This window comes from Microtus ochrogaster, chromosome 1 (assembly GCF_000317375.1).
Source record: "Microtus ochrogaster isolate Prairie Vole_2 chromosome 1, MicOch1.0, whole genome shotgun sequence".
Taxonomy (NCBI): Eukaryota; Metazoa; Chordata; class Mammalia; order Rodentia; family Cricetidae; genus Microtus; species Microtus ochrogaster.
In genome coordinates, this window is record NC_022009.1 from 44,278,447 (window position 1) to 44,293,763 (window position 15,317).

The following is a 15,317-nucleotide window of genomic DNA, read 5'->3' on the forward strand; positions in this document are numbered from 1 at the left end:
TGGAATTAGCACTTGTAGACCAGGCTGGCCTTGAACTCAGAGATCCGCCTGCCTCTGCCTCTGGAGTGCTAGGATTAAAGCCACCACTACCTGGCTTTTTTTTTTTCTGTATTGTAATGCTTTACTTTTCATAGGATCAACAATCTACTAAAGCCACTGGGCTGAAAGTGTGGTGATGGGTGACAGCACCGTCTGGTGAAAGTGTGGTGATGGCACCGTCTGGTGACACAAACACAGGAGTTTGAGAAGAAGACAGCTGTGGAAAGTGGCAGAGGAGAAGAAAGTCATGGAGGCACCAAAGACCGTGAAATGCAGACTGACTACACTCCTGAGACCTACACTATGCCATCAAGATCCTTAAAAAAGGCATAATTCCAAGGGACAAAGAAAACAGGAGGAGCGTGGCAGCAACAAGACCCAGAAGGTGCAATATTCAGGGGCAACTGACAGACTGAGCACACGAGAAAAACAAATGCTAAGAACTGCTGGTGGATGGGTGGCCCCACTTCACACTGCCAACTACTAGAGAGACCCACGTACCATGAAGGAGTGGGCAGTGGGCTCAGGCCTGTTTAGGCAGCAGTTGTCCAGCTTACGCCCAGGGCCCCACTCTATCCAGGTTTCCATGGGAAGACAGTGGCATGTAGATTAGAGACTGCTGTACACAGCAGTGGCCAGTGAAACACATCAGGAACAGCCCGAGACAACCACACAGAGACTTGTGTCCCACTTAGGGGAGGATGTGGCAGCCACTCACACTCCCCAGACAGCAGATCAGAGAATCTGGTTTCTAAGGAAAGAGGTTAAGACTCTGAGCCCAAAGATTCCCTAACCAAACCAAGCCTGATGCTATCCAGGAAAAGGGCCATGAGCAGATAATGTCTCCTCAGATTGTGACCAACTGACAGTTGTCCTCAAGGCCTTGAGTGGATGGGCAAGAGATAGCTCATATCTGAGATGCGTGTGATATAAAAGGAAGGGGGAGAAACTCACATGGGGATACGGGGATCCTAAGGGGAGCAGAGAACACTGGGAAAACTACCACCAGCAGCTTAGTGAACTAAGAAACATGACTACAGGGGAGCCTGGGAGTTTAACAGGACAGGAGAAATGGAAGACAGCAGGAGCTGAGGTGAGGAAATAGCCAGGAAAGAACAAAAAGAAATGGAAAGCAGGGTGGTGGCGGTGTACTCCTTAAATCTCAGCACGCAGGAGGCAGAAAGGCAGGACAATCTCTGTGAGTTGGAGGCCAGCCAGGCTACAAAGCTTCACAGAAAAACTCTGTCTCAAAAAAAGAAAAAAAAAAAAAAAGGAAATGGAAAGTAGCAGGCAAAAATTAAGAAAATGAGATGAGAGTTTTCTGACTTAAAAACAGAAAAGACTGAGCACCAAAGAGATCAAAGAAACGATATGACATCTGATAATTAAGCTTGCAAAGAGCATTCATTGGTCCTGTCCCAGGAACGTCAAAGCACTGGAACAAAAAGGGTCCTGATGCCCACTGAGGACAGACAAAAGGCACTGACAAACAATGGTGACTTAGGCACAGTGAAAGCATTCCAAGGGAGGCTGGGTATGATTCCCATCCCATCCCTGTCAGCAACCAGGAGGCAGAGGCAGGAAGATGAGAAGTGCAAGGTTATCCTTGCCTATAGCAGGCTGAGACCAGGCTGGGCTTCATGAGACAGTGTGTCAGACAAAATGAAACAAATAACAGAATTCTAAGGAAAAATTGCTTCCATCTCAGAACTCCATACCCAGCTTAGCTATCAATCAAACCTTAGGGAAGGTAAATATATTTTCAGGCACACACAGCTTAAGGTTGTTTCCTCTGCAGGACTTTCAATGAGAAGATCATTCAACCCAAAGAGAGTAAAGCAGAGAAGGAAGATAACAAAAGATGAAGAACCACCAATCCAAAGGGAAGTTGGCAGAGGTCTTGCAAAATGTCCAAGAAATTACCTTTATATAGTTGCTGCTATGTGTTGAATTCAACAACCAGGGCAGAGACATGATAGCCCTACACTGCTTGATGGTGGGGATAGAGTCTGGGGAATGTGTCATTAAATATCAACACTGTTAGTGCACTAACCTAGATGGTACAGGACCACTACTCGATGTGACCTGGAGTAAACATGTAGTATAGGGAGTTTCCGCCAAGATAATATGGCACAAATCCTGCTGTTATTTACTAATTAGGCATAAAAGTTTAAGGATAAAGTGTATATTAAATGCATAAACCAGGCCTGGACGTCTGGTCTTGAGGTTGTGATGGTTAATCCTCATCATCACATGGACTGGATTTGGAATCAACCAGATGACACTTTTGAGTGTGTTGGGAAGATGTTTTCACAGTGGTTTAACGGATGAGAGAAGACCCATCTAGAATGCAGGCAGGTATCATCCCGTGGGCTGGGGTCTCAGATAGAAGAAAGAGGATAATGTAAGCAGAGAATCAGCCTTCATCTCTCCCTGCTCCCTGACTGTAGTATCACATGACCGGCTGCCAGGCACATCTGCTGCAGTGCCTTCCCCATGAGAGGCTGAGCCTCAAACAGTGAGCTAAAAGAATTCTTCCTTTTTGACGTGGATGTTGTGGGTCAGCTATTTGGCTATAGTAATGAAAAAAGCAGCTAAGACGGTGGGAGCATGCTTCCTTAGCGTGTGCCATGTCCCACTGTCCAAAAATGAAGTCCCCAAACAGGAAATGAAAGCAACAACTATACAAAATTAATTCACCATAAATAGACTGTTGACTATGTTTACAACCTATTGGAGCCCTGTGTCTTTTTGACTGGACGGTATTATGTGGCACCCAACTGCATTATGAACAGCACAGAAAAGGCCAGGCAAACAAAAATTAAGGCAATCATTAACTCCAGAGAAAACAGATGGTGGGAAGGAATGGAGAAGTACTCATGCTATACTTGATTGTTCAGCTGTCTACGTGTTTACGTAGTGTAATAACGCCCGGGAGACTGGGAAGTATGTGTGAAAGCAGGAATCTTTTCTAGCCACAGCCAAAGCCCTAGTTTGGAATTAAAAAGGAAGGAGATAGTAGGCAAGTCGCTTAGAGGTGCAGAGGTACAAACCTGTACAAGAACTGAAACCATCTATCTGTGTATGAGCAGAACTGGGGAGAACAGGCTGGAAGGCATGGGGCTGTTGGGATCTCCATGTCTGTGGGTTCAACTAACACAGGACAGAAAACACAAGCACACAAAACAATTCTTCACCTGTACTGAGTGTGTGCAGATTTTCATTCTGTCACTTATTCACTGTCAACCTGACAGGACCTAGAAGTGCCCAGGAAAAACACCTCCGGGTATGTCTGTGAGGAGTTTCTAGGTAGGGCTGATTAAAGTGGGAAATACACCCTAAATGCAGGTGGCATCGTTCCACGGAGAAAGAGAGCTGAGCACAGAAATTCATCTCCATTTCCTGACAGTGCTTCAGCTGTCTCACATTCCTGATGACTTTCCTGCTATGATGAACTATAACATCAAACTGTGAGCCAAAAACACGCTCACTTCCTTAAATTGCCTTTGTTCCACATTTTGTCATAGCAGCAGACAAAAATGTAACTAATACATCCTCTAAAGATACCAGTACAGCAGCCAGGTGGTGGTGGTGAATGTCTTTAATCCTAGCCCTTGGGAGGCACAGACAGGCAGATCTTGAGTGTTTGAGACCAGCCTGGTCTACAGAGAAAGTTCTAGGATAGTCAGGGCAACACAGAGAAACTGTCTCAAAAAACCAAAAAAAATAAAGTATAGCAAAAGAAAAGAAAGAAAAAAATACACTGAATAGAACAACTACTTACAAAGAACCCATATAATACTAAGATGAAAATGTATGACAGATTATACGTGAATCCTATGCTGCTTTATGTGAGAGTCTTGGGCATCATGGATGTTTGAGGATCTGGGAACAATTCCCTACAATACAAATGGTTTTAAAGCACAGGTACAACAAGGGCACTGAATTTAACAGACGTTATAACCAGACAATGGTGCAGGTATTGGCGAGCCCAAAACCTACTTTTGGTGCGTTTCCAGCTTTGAGGGTCCTCACGAGCTCCCCTTGAGCTGCTATGCTGTTGAACAGCTCCAGTGGAGAGGTACAGGACTCGCCACTGGGCATGTCTGCCATCTTCTAGGACCTAGGCCTGTGGTAGTGAGCAGATGCGTTTAGCAGTTCAGACAAGACTCTGTGAAGAAAAAAAATGAAATGGGTTTGAGGGTGGAGAGCCATGAACAGATTACTGCAGCTGTATTTCTAGAACTCAGTCTTTCTTCCAGAAAAATGTGGAAACTGTTGAACTGTAACAGAAACTGGGTAACAGAATATTAATGTAAAGAGATAAGGAGAAATTTGGGCTCATGAAAAGAAGCATCAATGCTAACATTAAGAACTAAATGCATTACTGGAGGTGCCAGCTTGAGGTCAGCAAAGGGCCCCCTTGGTAAACAATAAGTTGGCACATAGTGATATCTGTCCACACTGAGTGCCCAGGAGAGGAAGTGATGTTTGCTCAGAATACCAATGCACTTTAGTAAAGCTGTGTTCACCAGAGAGAAAGACATGTTGTAAAGTATCGTTTGTTCTTTATCTTTACTGCCTTGAGAACAAACTTGCAGGCCTCTGTAGACATAAACATAGTAATGTTCCACAAGGCTTTTGGTGGACCCTCTGCTGTTTTCTCACAGCAAGGTCCAGGTGAGGACAAGAGCTCTAGACCAGCAAGGATCCTGACCCTAGCCATCCCAGCTGCCTACTGAAGGCTGGAAAGGTGTGCCTGCCACGTCTTGCTATCAGTCATTATTTTTATTGACATTGGAAAGGGTGGAGATTGGGCCATCTGGAGCCCCTTTTGGGTTTCTATAGATAAGAAAGATAGTCACTTTCTTATCTATAAAATGATAACTCTATGAACTTTTAACTTATCGATAGGCCTTTTATAGAAATTAAAGTAAAAAGAAAAACTGATGCAGGAACACACTGTAAATTGTAAGCAAGATATAACTGACTTCTGGTCTTGTTATTCCTAGGTTTGGGAGATCCACCCAACTCAGGTTTACCTGACTTACCTTAACCTTAGAGGAGCCACAGGCTGTGCTGGACTACTAACTCCAGGTGCCCTGATTGTCATGATACCCTGGTTTAAGTTCTTCTATGCACCAAGTCACCTGAACCTCACCAGAATCTTGTGACAAATCTGTCCTCCCAGCTCATGGATACAGAAGTTCATGACTACCAAGGAGTGCCCTATGTGACATTATTGAGGACACACAAACAAATGTCTCCTCATCTCTGAGAAGGGACCTGAGTAAGGACACTACCAAAGTGGTGAACCAGTGAGTTTCCCTGGGTGGATGACTCAACTACAGCTATATCACCAAGACCCACCCAGTGCAGCACGGGGGATAGCTCGAGGCAACCAGTCACTTGGAGTGCTCTGCACAGCCAACAGGCAGACCCAGTGCTCAGAGCCTCTTCTAGGCCGCAGAGCTCCTCCCAGAGCCTCTCAGCAGTCCTTACTTGAATGCTTGAGGGAGGGGAAATCCAACCTAGATTCCTGGTTGGATTTCCTGAAGCTATTAAGTTGTTTACTGTGCTTCCCTTAACCTTAACCTGCAGGACAGGACCTTTCCCCCTCTTAGAACACACTGTTGTTGCACCACCCTGTCAACAACAAGCTTCTCTGCAGGATGAAGATTTCATCTGGAGGAAACAGCTACACAAGGGACGTGTCTGAGACAAGCTAGGGTCGTCTCAGCCACTGTCCTCCACCTACTCACCTCTCAGAGTCAGATTACAGTGGGGATGTTTGTATTTGTCTACTTGTTATCTTCATACAAGTTCATCAACTCATAATACCAAAGCCATGATGGGACAAGGGCCATTGAGAATCATCTCACCTGATTCCTAAGGGAAGTTTGGTCAGAGACTTGGATAGCAAAATCCGGTAGCCCAGGGAGGAGGCATGTAGAAGCCAGGGAGTAAGGAGAAACTCCCGGACCCTGCTTTTCTCTGGGTATATTTGCTTGGGTCAGATAATATCGAATGCAATAAAAATGACTTCTAGACACAAAGGGTCAAGTGATATCCCATTTGCAATTTCCCAATGTACTGGAAGAGCAAGCTGCAACTGTACATCCTCTTAGCTTAGGGAAGCCACAAGAATCTGCCTGAGGTTCAAATCCAGAGCCCATCCCAGTCATAGGCCCTGAGTCCCCACTGCTCCCCAGTCTAGGATGTCTCTTCCTCCCTAGTTTGGCCTCTGCTATCTTTGAGACTCAACCTCAGTTTTTCATAGCCTGAAGCCTGAAGCCTTGGGCTGTTCTCACCCCATGTCCCTGCAACATTCTCTCACTCTACCTTTATTATATCACTTCCTCTGCTGTTGAGTTGCTGAATCTTCAGTACAGTGAGGGTGTGCACCAGCTTCATGATCATGTATTTCTAGTATCTGCTATAAATGGCTCTCCAAAACGGGTAAGTTCAACCTTTTCCTCTAGACTCTTCTTTTACATCATCTTTGTTAAGTGTAGCTTCTAGCTGGACATGGGAGTATATACCTCCAATTCTAGCTGAGTAGGGGGACTGTGATAAATTTTAGACTAGCCTGGGTTATATAAATAAGACCCTGTTGCAACCCATCCCCCAAATCCTCCAAAACCAGCAAACATAGATATCAGTGTTCGTTCTCGTTGATGGCTGAGTTAGTCAGAAACTAACACTAGTTTAGTGTTCTGGCACTGAGCCCTGTCTTCTGAGCTCCGGGGAGAGCCAGGCAGACCACCCGGGGTCTCCTCCAGGTCTTAGGCTTGTAGTTTGGCTTCTCTGCCCACTGTAAAATCTGCCTTGCCCTGGTTACCCCTGGACTTCTCTCGAGGGGCTCTGCAAAGACTACAGTCAGTCATAGTCACAACTCCATTAAAGCCCTAGAAAAAAGAGAGCAAGTGAGTGAGCCTGGGACTGCCAGCCTCCTCCCACTAGTACAATCAGTTAGGGGAACTAGACCTGCATTCAGGCTCCACGTTGTATGGGAACACCTAAATATTAGAATTCTGACCTGGAAGAGGCACATAAACTGACGGAGGGAACAACAGGTAAGATCTCTGTTCCCCTGACCACAGGCATTTGCTCATGCATGGTCACTTTTAAATCTTGTGTGTAAGTACATGCGGGAAAGAGTGAGGGAGAGATCAAGAGGCAATTTCTTGAGTGACTGCTCTAGGACAAAGGAAACAGCTGCCCTTTTCCTTACTTCACACAGTTACGCGCTCACCTGTGTATTGTGTGAAAAGCTCTTGCCATCCCTTATTGCTATTTTTATCAACTTTTAGAATCAAGCTTAACTTTTTAGCCTGGAGTTCTCGAACCTTGAATTATATCAACATTTGTATATTCATTGATGTACACAGGTTTAAGCAGTGTTCAACACTTTATGAAGTTGAACACAGGTTCAATGACTTTATGAAAGAGTTGAGATACCCCAAAAGGCTAATGATCACTGCTTTGAGGGCTTACCATATCAACTACAGATGAGAAGTTGTGTCTCTCTTAAGGATATGCTCTTTTATCTAACTATTAACCCAATATGGAAGAAAGAAAAGGCGTTACAATCAGGAAGTGATCTATTATCCCCTGTAAAAAAAGTACCGGGGTTGTAAAAAGTCCAACTGCCCAACCCAGAGGAACCTCAGCAAGCCTTTGCTGAGAAACCCACAAAGGCTCCTCCACCCTGACTTCCCCCTTTTAGGAATTAAATCTACTGCTCATTTGAAAAGATGTCATTGTTCTGCATGAATGCTGTGGGCTCTTAAAGAAAGTGGGCACGGTATAGTATAAGCATACAGAATGAGAAGAACTTGGGCAGTTGCAAAACCCACACAGGTAGGATCCACAGAATCTGCAGCCTGGGGGAAGAGGGCAGTAAGATTTTAGGGGCAGCTTGTAAAAGGGGTAGCCTATGAACATTTCTAGATAGCTTAGGACTGTGGCCTCAAACAGTAGGTAACAATAGCTTCCGATTGACACGATCCCAGCAGACTCTTTAGAGCAAGCAGTTTTTTACACTCTTAAACTTGGGGTAGATGATGGTCTAGTCAATGAAAGGTTATTTCCCCATACAAAGGCACTAGGGATAGATCCCAGAGCCAGGAACATGCCAAGCAGCCTCTTAACAACCGAAATACATGCCTAGCACCATGAATACTACTTTAAAAGAAAAAGACCCTAATTTACAAAGGCTTGCCACAATGAGACTGCCAATGTATTCCGACACTGACCACTGAAGAAGGCCAAATCAGACAAAAGCTCTGAAGTTGTTGACTGCAAACAGGCCACTGGGTACCCACTGCATCAATTCCTCAAAAACAGGGAGTCACCTGAAATAAACACGCAACATCCCAATCAATCCTGACACGGGCCCTTCTCAAGTCTTCAGCGCTTTCATATAAGGCAGGCGGAAAACAAAACAATACCCCATTAGAAGAGAAAAGAAGTTCCAAGCCTAGTCAAAATGGTAATACATACCCTGGCTGTGGAGTCAGTGGCCCCCGGGACACAAGGGACAGCTGGAGCAGATGAGAACTAGCAGGCAGGGTGGAGGTCTTTAATACTCTCCCCCTCTTTCCTTTCAGTTTCTGTTTTTAGAAGGGTCTATTGTCTTTCTTTCCTGCTTGCCCCACCCTTTCAGTTTCACTTAGGGGTTTCTCAGAAATCACTCTGGTTCTCAGAACATTTTAGCCATTCGATCACCTTTCTTAATGAGCAAATCCAGCCAGTGGCTGGTTGGGCTGGGGAAGGGGGACGTGGGGACCAATCAAACTCTCAATAACCCCGAGTTACTCGCCATTGCATCAGCTGTACCGTCTTCAAGTTGACCGCCATATGACCTCCCCACCCCTCTTCCTCCCCGCCCCCCCCCCCCACGCCTACAGCATCGTTGTGTGTACCGTAGAGGCAATGGGGAGGGCAGGTCAGCCTGTACCTTCTGAGGCAGTCCTGTTCTGAAGTGGTGCGCTGCAGTGGAAAGATAAGAAGGAAAGATAGGTCAGAGAGAGCAAGCTTTTGATGTTGAGCATAAGATTGCTTTCAAACCGTGGGCAAGTAGTGTTACTTCTCTGCTTCTCCCTTGGGTTCCTGGTCTGTGAAATGCGTACCAGGAACCTTCCTAATACTTTGTGGAGGGGACTGATGGCGACCCTACAGGGTAAAGCCCCAGGCGGTGGAAAACGATGACAGCATGCACCCGTGGTGGGCGGCGCCGCCGCAGACTCCCCGCCCCTCGCGGTGCCGGTGCCCAGAAACAGTGTGCCCGGTTCGGAGCTGGGTCCTCAGGGCTCAGTGCTCGGGCGGTAGCCCGAGACCCCGGCGCCACCTCGGCGTCCCTCCCTAGCCCCCAAAGCGGCGGCTGCCCTCTTCTCACTTACCGGCCCCTTTTGGGACCCACCAGTCAGCACCGCTGGTTTAGCCACCGGTACATCCAGGGCGTCCGTGGAAACCCCATCCGGCCGGAGCAACTTCCGGTCCTGGCATGCCACCATTGGCTGTCCATCCAGGGGCGGGGCAGGACCCTTCTATGATTGGCTGAGGTCCCTGGCTTCGTGGTGGAACGCGACTGGGCGGCCCGAGTGCAGGCCGGACCGCTGTAGAGGTGGACCGAGTGCTTCCGTGTATGTGGTGAGCCGCGGGCCCGGGCGGGAGGGGGCCGGGACCTGGTGGCCGCGTGCTTCCCGCCTCATAGTGCCAGGTTCAGAGTGCCGCACGCCTTCCTTTTCTTCCCATTTCTTTCTAGAGTGCTCTGAACTCTACCCATTACTATTGACAGCTTAGCTAACTTCTCTTCATCCTTCAAAACCTGTGTCTGGTGGTATCTTTTTGTTTCCCCTCTGGATCTGTGGCCACCGGGGCAAGATCCGAGCTTAATTTCCGCCCACATCAGATGCAACGTAGCTAAACACAGAGTAGGTAACAAGGAAGTGCTTGTTGAGCTGGAAAATCCCTCCTGTCTTTGACTTCTTCAGCACCCTGGCCCAACGGCTTTCAGTCTACAAATCCATCTAGGTCGAGGGTTCTTGGACAGTGAACGAAACACACAGGACACCCTGCCCCACATGCCTGTGCTCCCTTTAGCTTTAAAAATTTTTTTTCCGCCCTCATTACCTCCCGCTCCCTCCCCCCCCCCGCATTTAGCCTCTTCCTCATGGTTTTCAACACACCCCTTTCCCATGACATCCTTTGAACTTGGGTACAAAATGGCAGCCATCACCTTCTAAACTGTGCATTTCCCTCAGCTTTCAGCCTTCTCCCTTGACGCGTGTTTTCTTGACCCACCCTTGACTCCTCTAGATTGTTATTGGTTCTGTTGTTTAGACTCAAGTACTGTGATCCCTGGTTCTCAGCTTCTCCAGAGTGTCACTGCACAGGTGTACTCTCTCTGAGGTTCATCTAGGCTTCATAAGAACATGCAGTCCTGGGCCCAGCTGCTCTGCTCTTCTCTTCCATTTCTCCTTTTGAGTTCACATACCTTGGCCTCTGGCTCCCGCATGGAGTGGGGGATGTGCTTGTCTCTCTCCCCGCTGGCTTGTGGGTGTGCTGAGTGAAGGTCGTGTACTGGTTTGCCTATTGTTGCAGCTGTTGAATGAGTGGTTGAGATCTACCTGTGATGAGAGGGCCTCGGGAGTCCAGCCTCTTGCCATTCAGACGTTTTCCATGCCCTGTGGAGCTGATGGGTTATGCTGTCCTCTGATCTGCCATATGCCTCTCTGTGAGTCATCTCTGCAGATAACTGTGTGGCTCGAAATCCAGGCTTGTGACTGAGCTCTATTTAGTCTGGTGGTGGGAATCTGATGGGTTTCATTTGACAGGTAGGGACAAGGAGCTTGGCCTCAGATCCCTGCTGAGTATGTAGAAATGAAATTATTTGCAGAGCATGGTTTTATCTGTGTGTAATTAGTCCCCAGTGTGTTCTTGGTTCAGTTGGGGACTGGCTGACTGCTTTTAGAAGTCCTTTTAGAAGACGACTTTAAATGTGGACATTGCTACTGACCTGGATTCAGCTACTGGTGGGAACAATAACCACAGGAATTAACCGATGAACAGACTTGTGTGGCAGTGGAGTTCTTGGATAAATAGTGCCATTCGAGGGACAGATGTGGAAGGGTTTGAGTGGGATATTGAAACCTAAAGTATGACCTGACATTGTGATGTATGCCTGCTATTCCATCACTCAGAAGGCTGAGGCAGGAAGATTATGAGACTAAGACCAGCCTGGCTTATGTAGTGAAAGTGTGTGTTAACAGTTTGGGGTTAGAGAGGCTCAGCTGTTAAGAGCATTTACTTTGAAATCATGAGGACCAAAGTTTGGATCCCAGCACCCATGTTAACAAACTAGGCATTACACATTTGCCTGTAACCCAACCTCTAAGAGGTCAGAGACAGGAGGACTATGCCTCAGAAGAATAGATGGAAAGCAATAGAGGAGACACGGATGCCTTGTTCTGGCCTTCTCGTGTGCAGAAGCACAGGTTTGCACACTTTTATAGTTATGCACAAACGCACAGATGCACAAATAAGTGTAAAACCCCAAACATGAGGCTAGCTGGGTTTTCTTTCATCGGGGAAGTTGGTCCACAGCCCAGGCTTGCACCCTGTTCCACCATGCCCTCTGCTGGCTATGATATGTTTAGCACCCTTATTTTCTTACTGTCTGTTCTTGCTGTTCTCTTCATGATATTAAAGTAATGAATTAACATACCAAACCACCTCTTACTGAGAACTAGCCAATAACACTTTGTGATGGCTCAGAATTCCAGGAAGAATTTTTAAAAGGAAATTCATTATTGTATGAATCTATGCATTTGGAGTGAGACACAGTTTTGAATGCCATGACCACTTGGGTAGGTAGCCTGGTGCCTTAGGATCCAGCCCTGGGCTTTGGCATGCCAGGTAGGTGCTCTTCCTATTGCTCTGTATCTCCAAAGGCTTGTTTTCTCTCATTTTTTCCTTTGATTGTTTTTAAAGACAGGGTCTTGCTATATATTCTAGGATAGCCTTGAAATAATAATCCCCCTGCCTCAGCTTCATGAGTGCCGGGCTCACCATACCTAGATCATTGTTGTTGTCTTCTTTCTTTTCTTTACTTTCTTCTCCTCTTCTGCTTTGCAGTGCTAAGAGGCAAACCCAGAACCTTGCATGAGTTAGCAAGTATTCTGTTAGCAAGCTTCATCCCCAGCCCCACATAGGTTCCCATTAAAAATTGTGTGTTCTAAGTATGTCTATTGGAGACTGGAAATCCATTTATTTTTAAAAATTATTTAGGTGTTTTTTTTAAAAATATAATATGTTATGTTTAAATTAGGGCGAACATACCATCTCCCCATGCCATCTCCCTAACATCTATCCATATTTCTTTCTTTCCTTTCTTCCTTCCTTCCTCCCTCCCTCTCTCCCTTTCTTCTTGCCTTCCTTCCTTTTTTAACATTAATTTAGTTATAAGGTTCGGCAATGACATGCACATCAAGGCACACATGTTGAGGTCAGAGGACAACTTTCATGAGTTGATTTTTCTCTTTCTGCAATGTAGGTTCCAGGAATCAAACTCAGGTCTTTAAGCTTGGCAGCAAGCACATTTAACCCACTATAGTCATCTTGCTGACCCAAAGCATCACTTATTTTTTAATTTTTCCTTTTTTTATAAAAGGTATGCTTTCTATTTTTAATTGTGTATGTATTTGCATATATGTCGGAGTATGTACATGAGTGTAGGTAGTCGTGGAGATCAGAGCAGGGTGTTGGGTCCTTAGGAACTGGGGCTACCTGTGGAACTGTGTTTGATCCTCTGGAAGAGCCATCTCTCCTACCTCAGAATCATGTCTTTATGTTGGAGTATCTGAAATCCTTTCTTTTAGTTCTTTTGAAAGTACAGCCTTTGTTTTTTTTGTGTGTTCGTGTTAGTGGAGTTTGAAGTCTTAGATTTTCAAAGTGACATTCCTGCTCTGAAGTACAAAACTGTTTTCCCATTCACAGTTGCTAACTCTTGACCTTTTTTAGTTCTAGGAAGTCACCTTTGTGTGTCCGCATGGCCTCGCTGGTGGCATATGATGATTCTGACTCAGAGACTGAGACCGAGCCTGCTAGAACTGTGAACCCTGAAGGTCAGATGGATGATGCCTCTGATGTGACCAGACCTTCTGGAACGGGTTTTGTATCTCATACAGTGGATATGACAAAAGAGGGGGTACAACACACAGGGCACAGTCCTTATCAAGACCCGGGGGACCAACGTCTGCCACTGGCTCGGATCTGGAGAAGTCACCCAGGATCTTGTCCCAGCCAGAGGCTACAGTGGCCCTCAAAGGACCCTGATACCACCTTCTCCACCAGTGAGCTTCCTCGTCCTTTGTGGATGAGCCGAGCTCCAGCCAGCCACGTGCCCTTGGCAGCTGCCTGCTTAAAGCCAGTAAAACCTGCTTGGGATGCCCTCCATTCACCTTCTCAGACTCAAAGCAAAGTTGAAAGCACTGCTAGAAATGCCAGCTCTTTTCAGAGGAAAAGGGGTGAGGACTGTGTGGTTCCCTATACTCCTAAGAGACTGAGGCAGCTGCAGGCACTGAATCCAGAAGCTGGTGGGGGCAAAGATCTAGAGCCTCCAGGACCCCCTTCAGGGTGTGCCCCAGCCCCCCTCTGTGTGGCTCCCACTGTGTCTGAGTTCATCCAGCCATATTTGAACAGTCAGTACAGAGAGACTAAGGTCCCCAAGAAAGTGCTCTTCCACCTGCGAGGCCACAGGGGCCCTGTCAACAGTATTCAGTGGTGTCCAGTCTTTTGTAAAAGCCACATGCTTCTCTCTACTTCCATGGATAAAACTTTCAAGGTAAGGTGAGGGAAAACAGCTCACAGTGGCTCTCTTCCTGGGACGTTGTTGTGATTAGAGCCAGGCGGTGGTTGGGACAGTGGCTTTGGAAATTTCTGTAGTTCACTCTGGTCCATTTGAGAGAGGGTTCTCTGTGCTTTGCCTCAGATCTTTGGTTTTTCCTGCCCCATTCTTTTCCTTTCCCAAGGTTGCCTTGCCATAGCACCACAATGTTAAATAAATTACAATGTGCTCAGATGATAAACATCTTACTTCATTTTATAATAACCCTTTATTTTAGCCCAAGTATGCCATAGTTTATTCCTTTTCTGTTTGGGTCATTTCATCACCCTTCAGTGGCACATTCCCATGAACCATGCTGCTGTAAGCATGCTGCTGCTTATGTACCCCCCTGCCAGACCCTGGTCCTGAAGACAGGCGACCCCTACTCAGGAATAGTTGAAGTAGAACAAGCACATTTTCCCATGTGCTCACAGCCCTGAATATTGTTTCTTTTAATCTTTTACTCATAAACTGTGATGCTTCGTTTTATTTCACCTTGAACCCTGGCACGGAATTGTCAGCACTTAAGTTTTGATAATTTAACTTTGAAGACTTATTTATTCTTCTGTCTCTGTCTCCTAAGAGCTGGGATTAATGGCATGTGCCACCCCCTCCCAGCCTATTTACTTATTGATACAGGGTCTCTCTACCTAGCTCTGGCCGTCTTGGGACCAGCTGTATAGACAAGGCTGGCCTTGAACTCACAGAGGTGTCTGCTTCTGCCTCTCCCACCCCCACCATCATGCTGTGTTTAAAAGGCATGCATCACCACACCCAGCTAGCTTTGGAGATCTTTAAATCAAACAGCAACTAACAAGTCTGGGGAAATGGCTTGGTCAGTAAAATGCTTGCCTTGTAAGTATGAAGATTTGGGTTTGAATCCCCAGAATCCAAGAAAAAGTTTGGCAGGGTGACATGCACCAGGTGGAGCCTTGGAAGTTAAGGGCCTAGAGAGTCTGATCTATATGGCAAAGTTCCAGGTCAGTCGAGAGACCCTATCTGAAACACAAGGTGGAAGACACCTGAGGATTGACATGGGTGCTGTCCTCTTAACCTTTACATGTGTGTGTGCATGTCCACATGCACACACACAGACACACTCACATAGACACACACACACAGATACACTCACATAGACACACAGACACACACACATAGACACACACACACAGATACACACACAGATACACTCACATAGACACACACAGACACACAGATACACACACAGACACACAGATACACTCACATAGACACACACAGACACACAGATACACTCACATAGACATACACACAGACACACAGATACACACACACAGATATACTCACATAGACACACACACAGACACACAGATACACACACAGACACACAGACACACACACACACAGA

At 46.3% G+C, this 15,317-nt stretch overlaps 2 protein-coding genes across 5 annotated transcripts in view; one reads left to right on the plus strand and one right to left on the minus strand.

The window, feature by feature from the left end:
• Wars (tryptophanyl-tRNA synthetase) overlaps positions 1-9,519 on the minus strand; it is a 30,326-nt gene extending 20,807 nt beyond the window's left edge. Inside the window, exons 1-3 of one of the 4 annotated variants that reach the window (XM_013346319.2) lie at positions 9,444-9,519; positions 9,002-9,033; positions 4,042-4,210 (exon numbers count right to left, since the gene is read on the minus strand). In XM_013346319.2, the coding sequence (XP_013201773.1) occupies positions 4,042-4,152 (111 nt within the window). In that variant the 5' untranslated portion in view covers positions 4,153-4,210; positions 9,002-9,033; positions 9,444-9,519. Of the gene's footprint in view, positions 1-4,041; positions 4,211-8,966; positions 9,034-9,130; positions 9,151-9,443 lie in introns of those variants that run through there. The other 3 variants (XM_013346316.2, XM_026781051.1, XM_026781054.1) reach the window with 3 other exon arrangements.
• Positions 9,520-9,675: 156 nt separating this feature from the next.
• The window catches only part of Wdr25 (WD repeat domain 25), a 130,401-nt gene continuing 124,759 nt past the window's right edge, over positions 9,676-15,317 (plus strand). The window contains exons 1-2 of the mRNA XM_005343547.2: positions 9,676-9,693; positions 13,066-13,888. Of these exons, the coding sequence (XP_005343604.1) occupies positions 9,689-9,693; positions 13,066-13,888 (828 nt within the window). The 5' untranslated portion in view covers positions 9,676-9,688. The remainder of the gene's footprint in view (positions 9,694-13,065; positions 13,889-15,317) is intronic.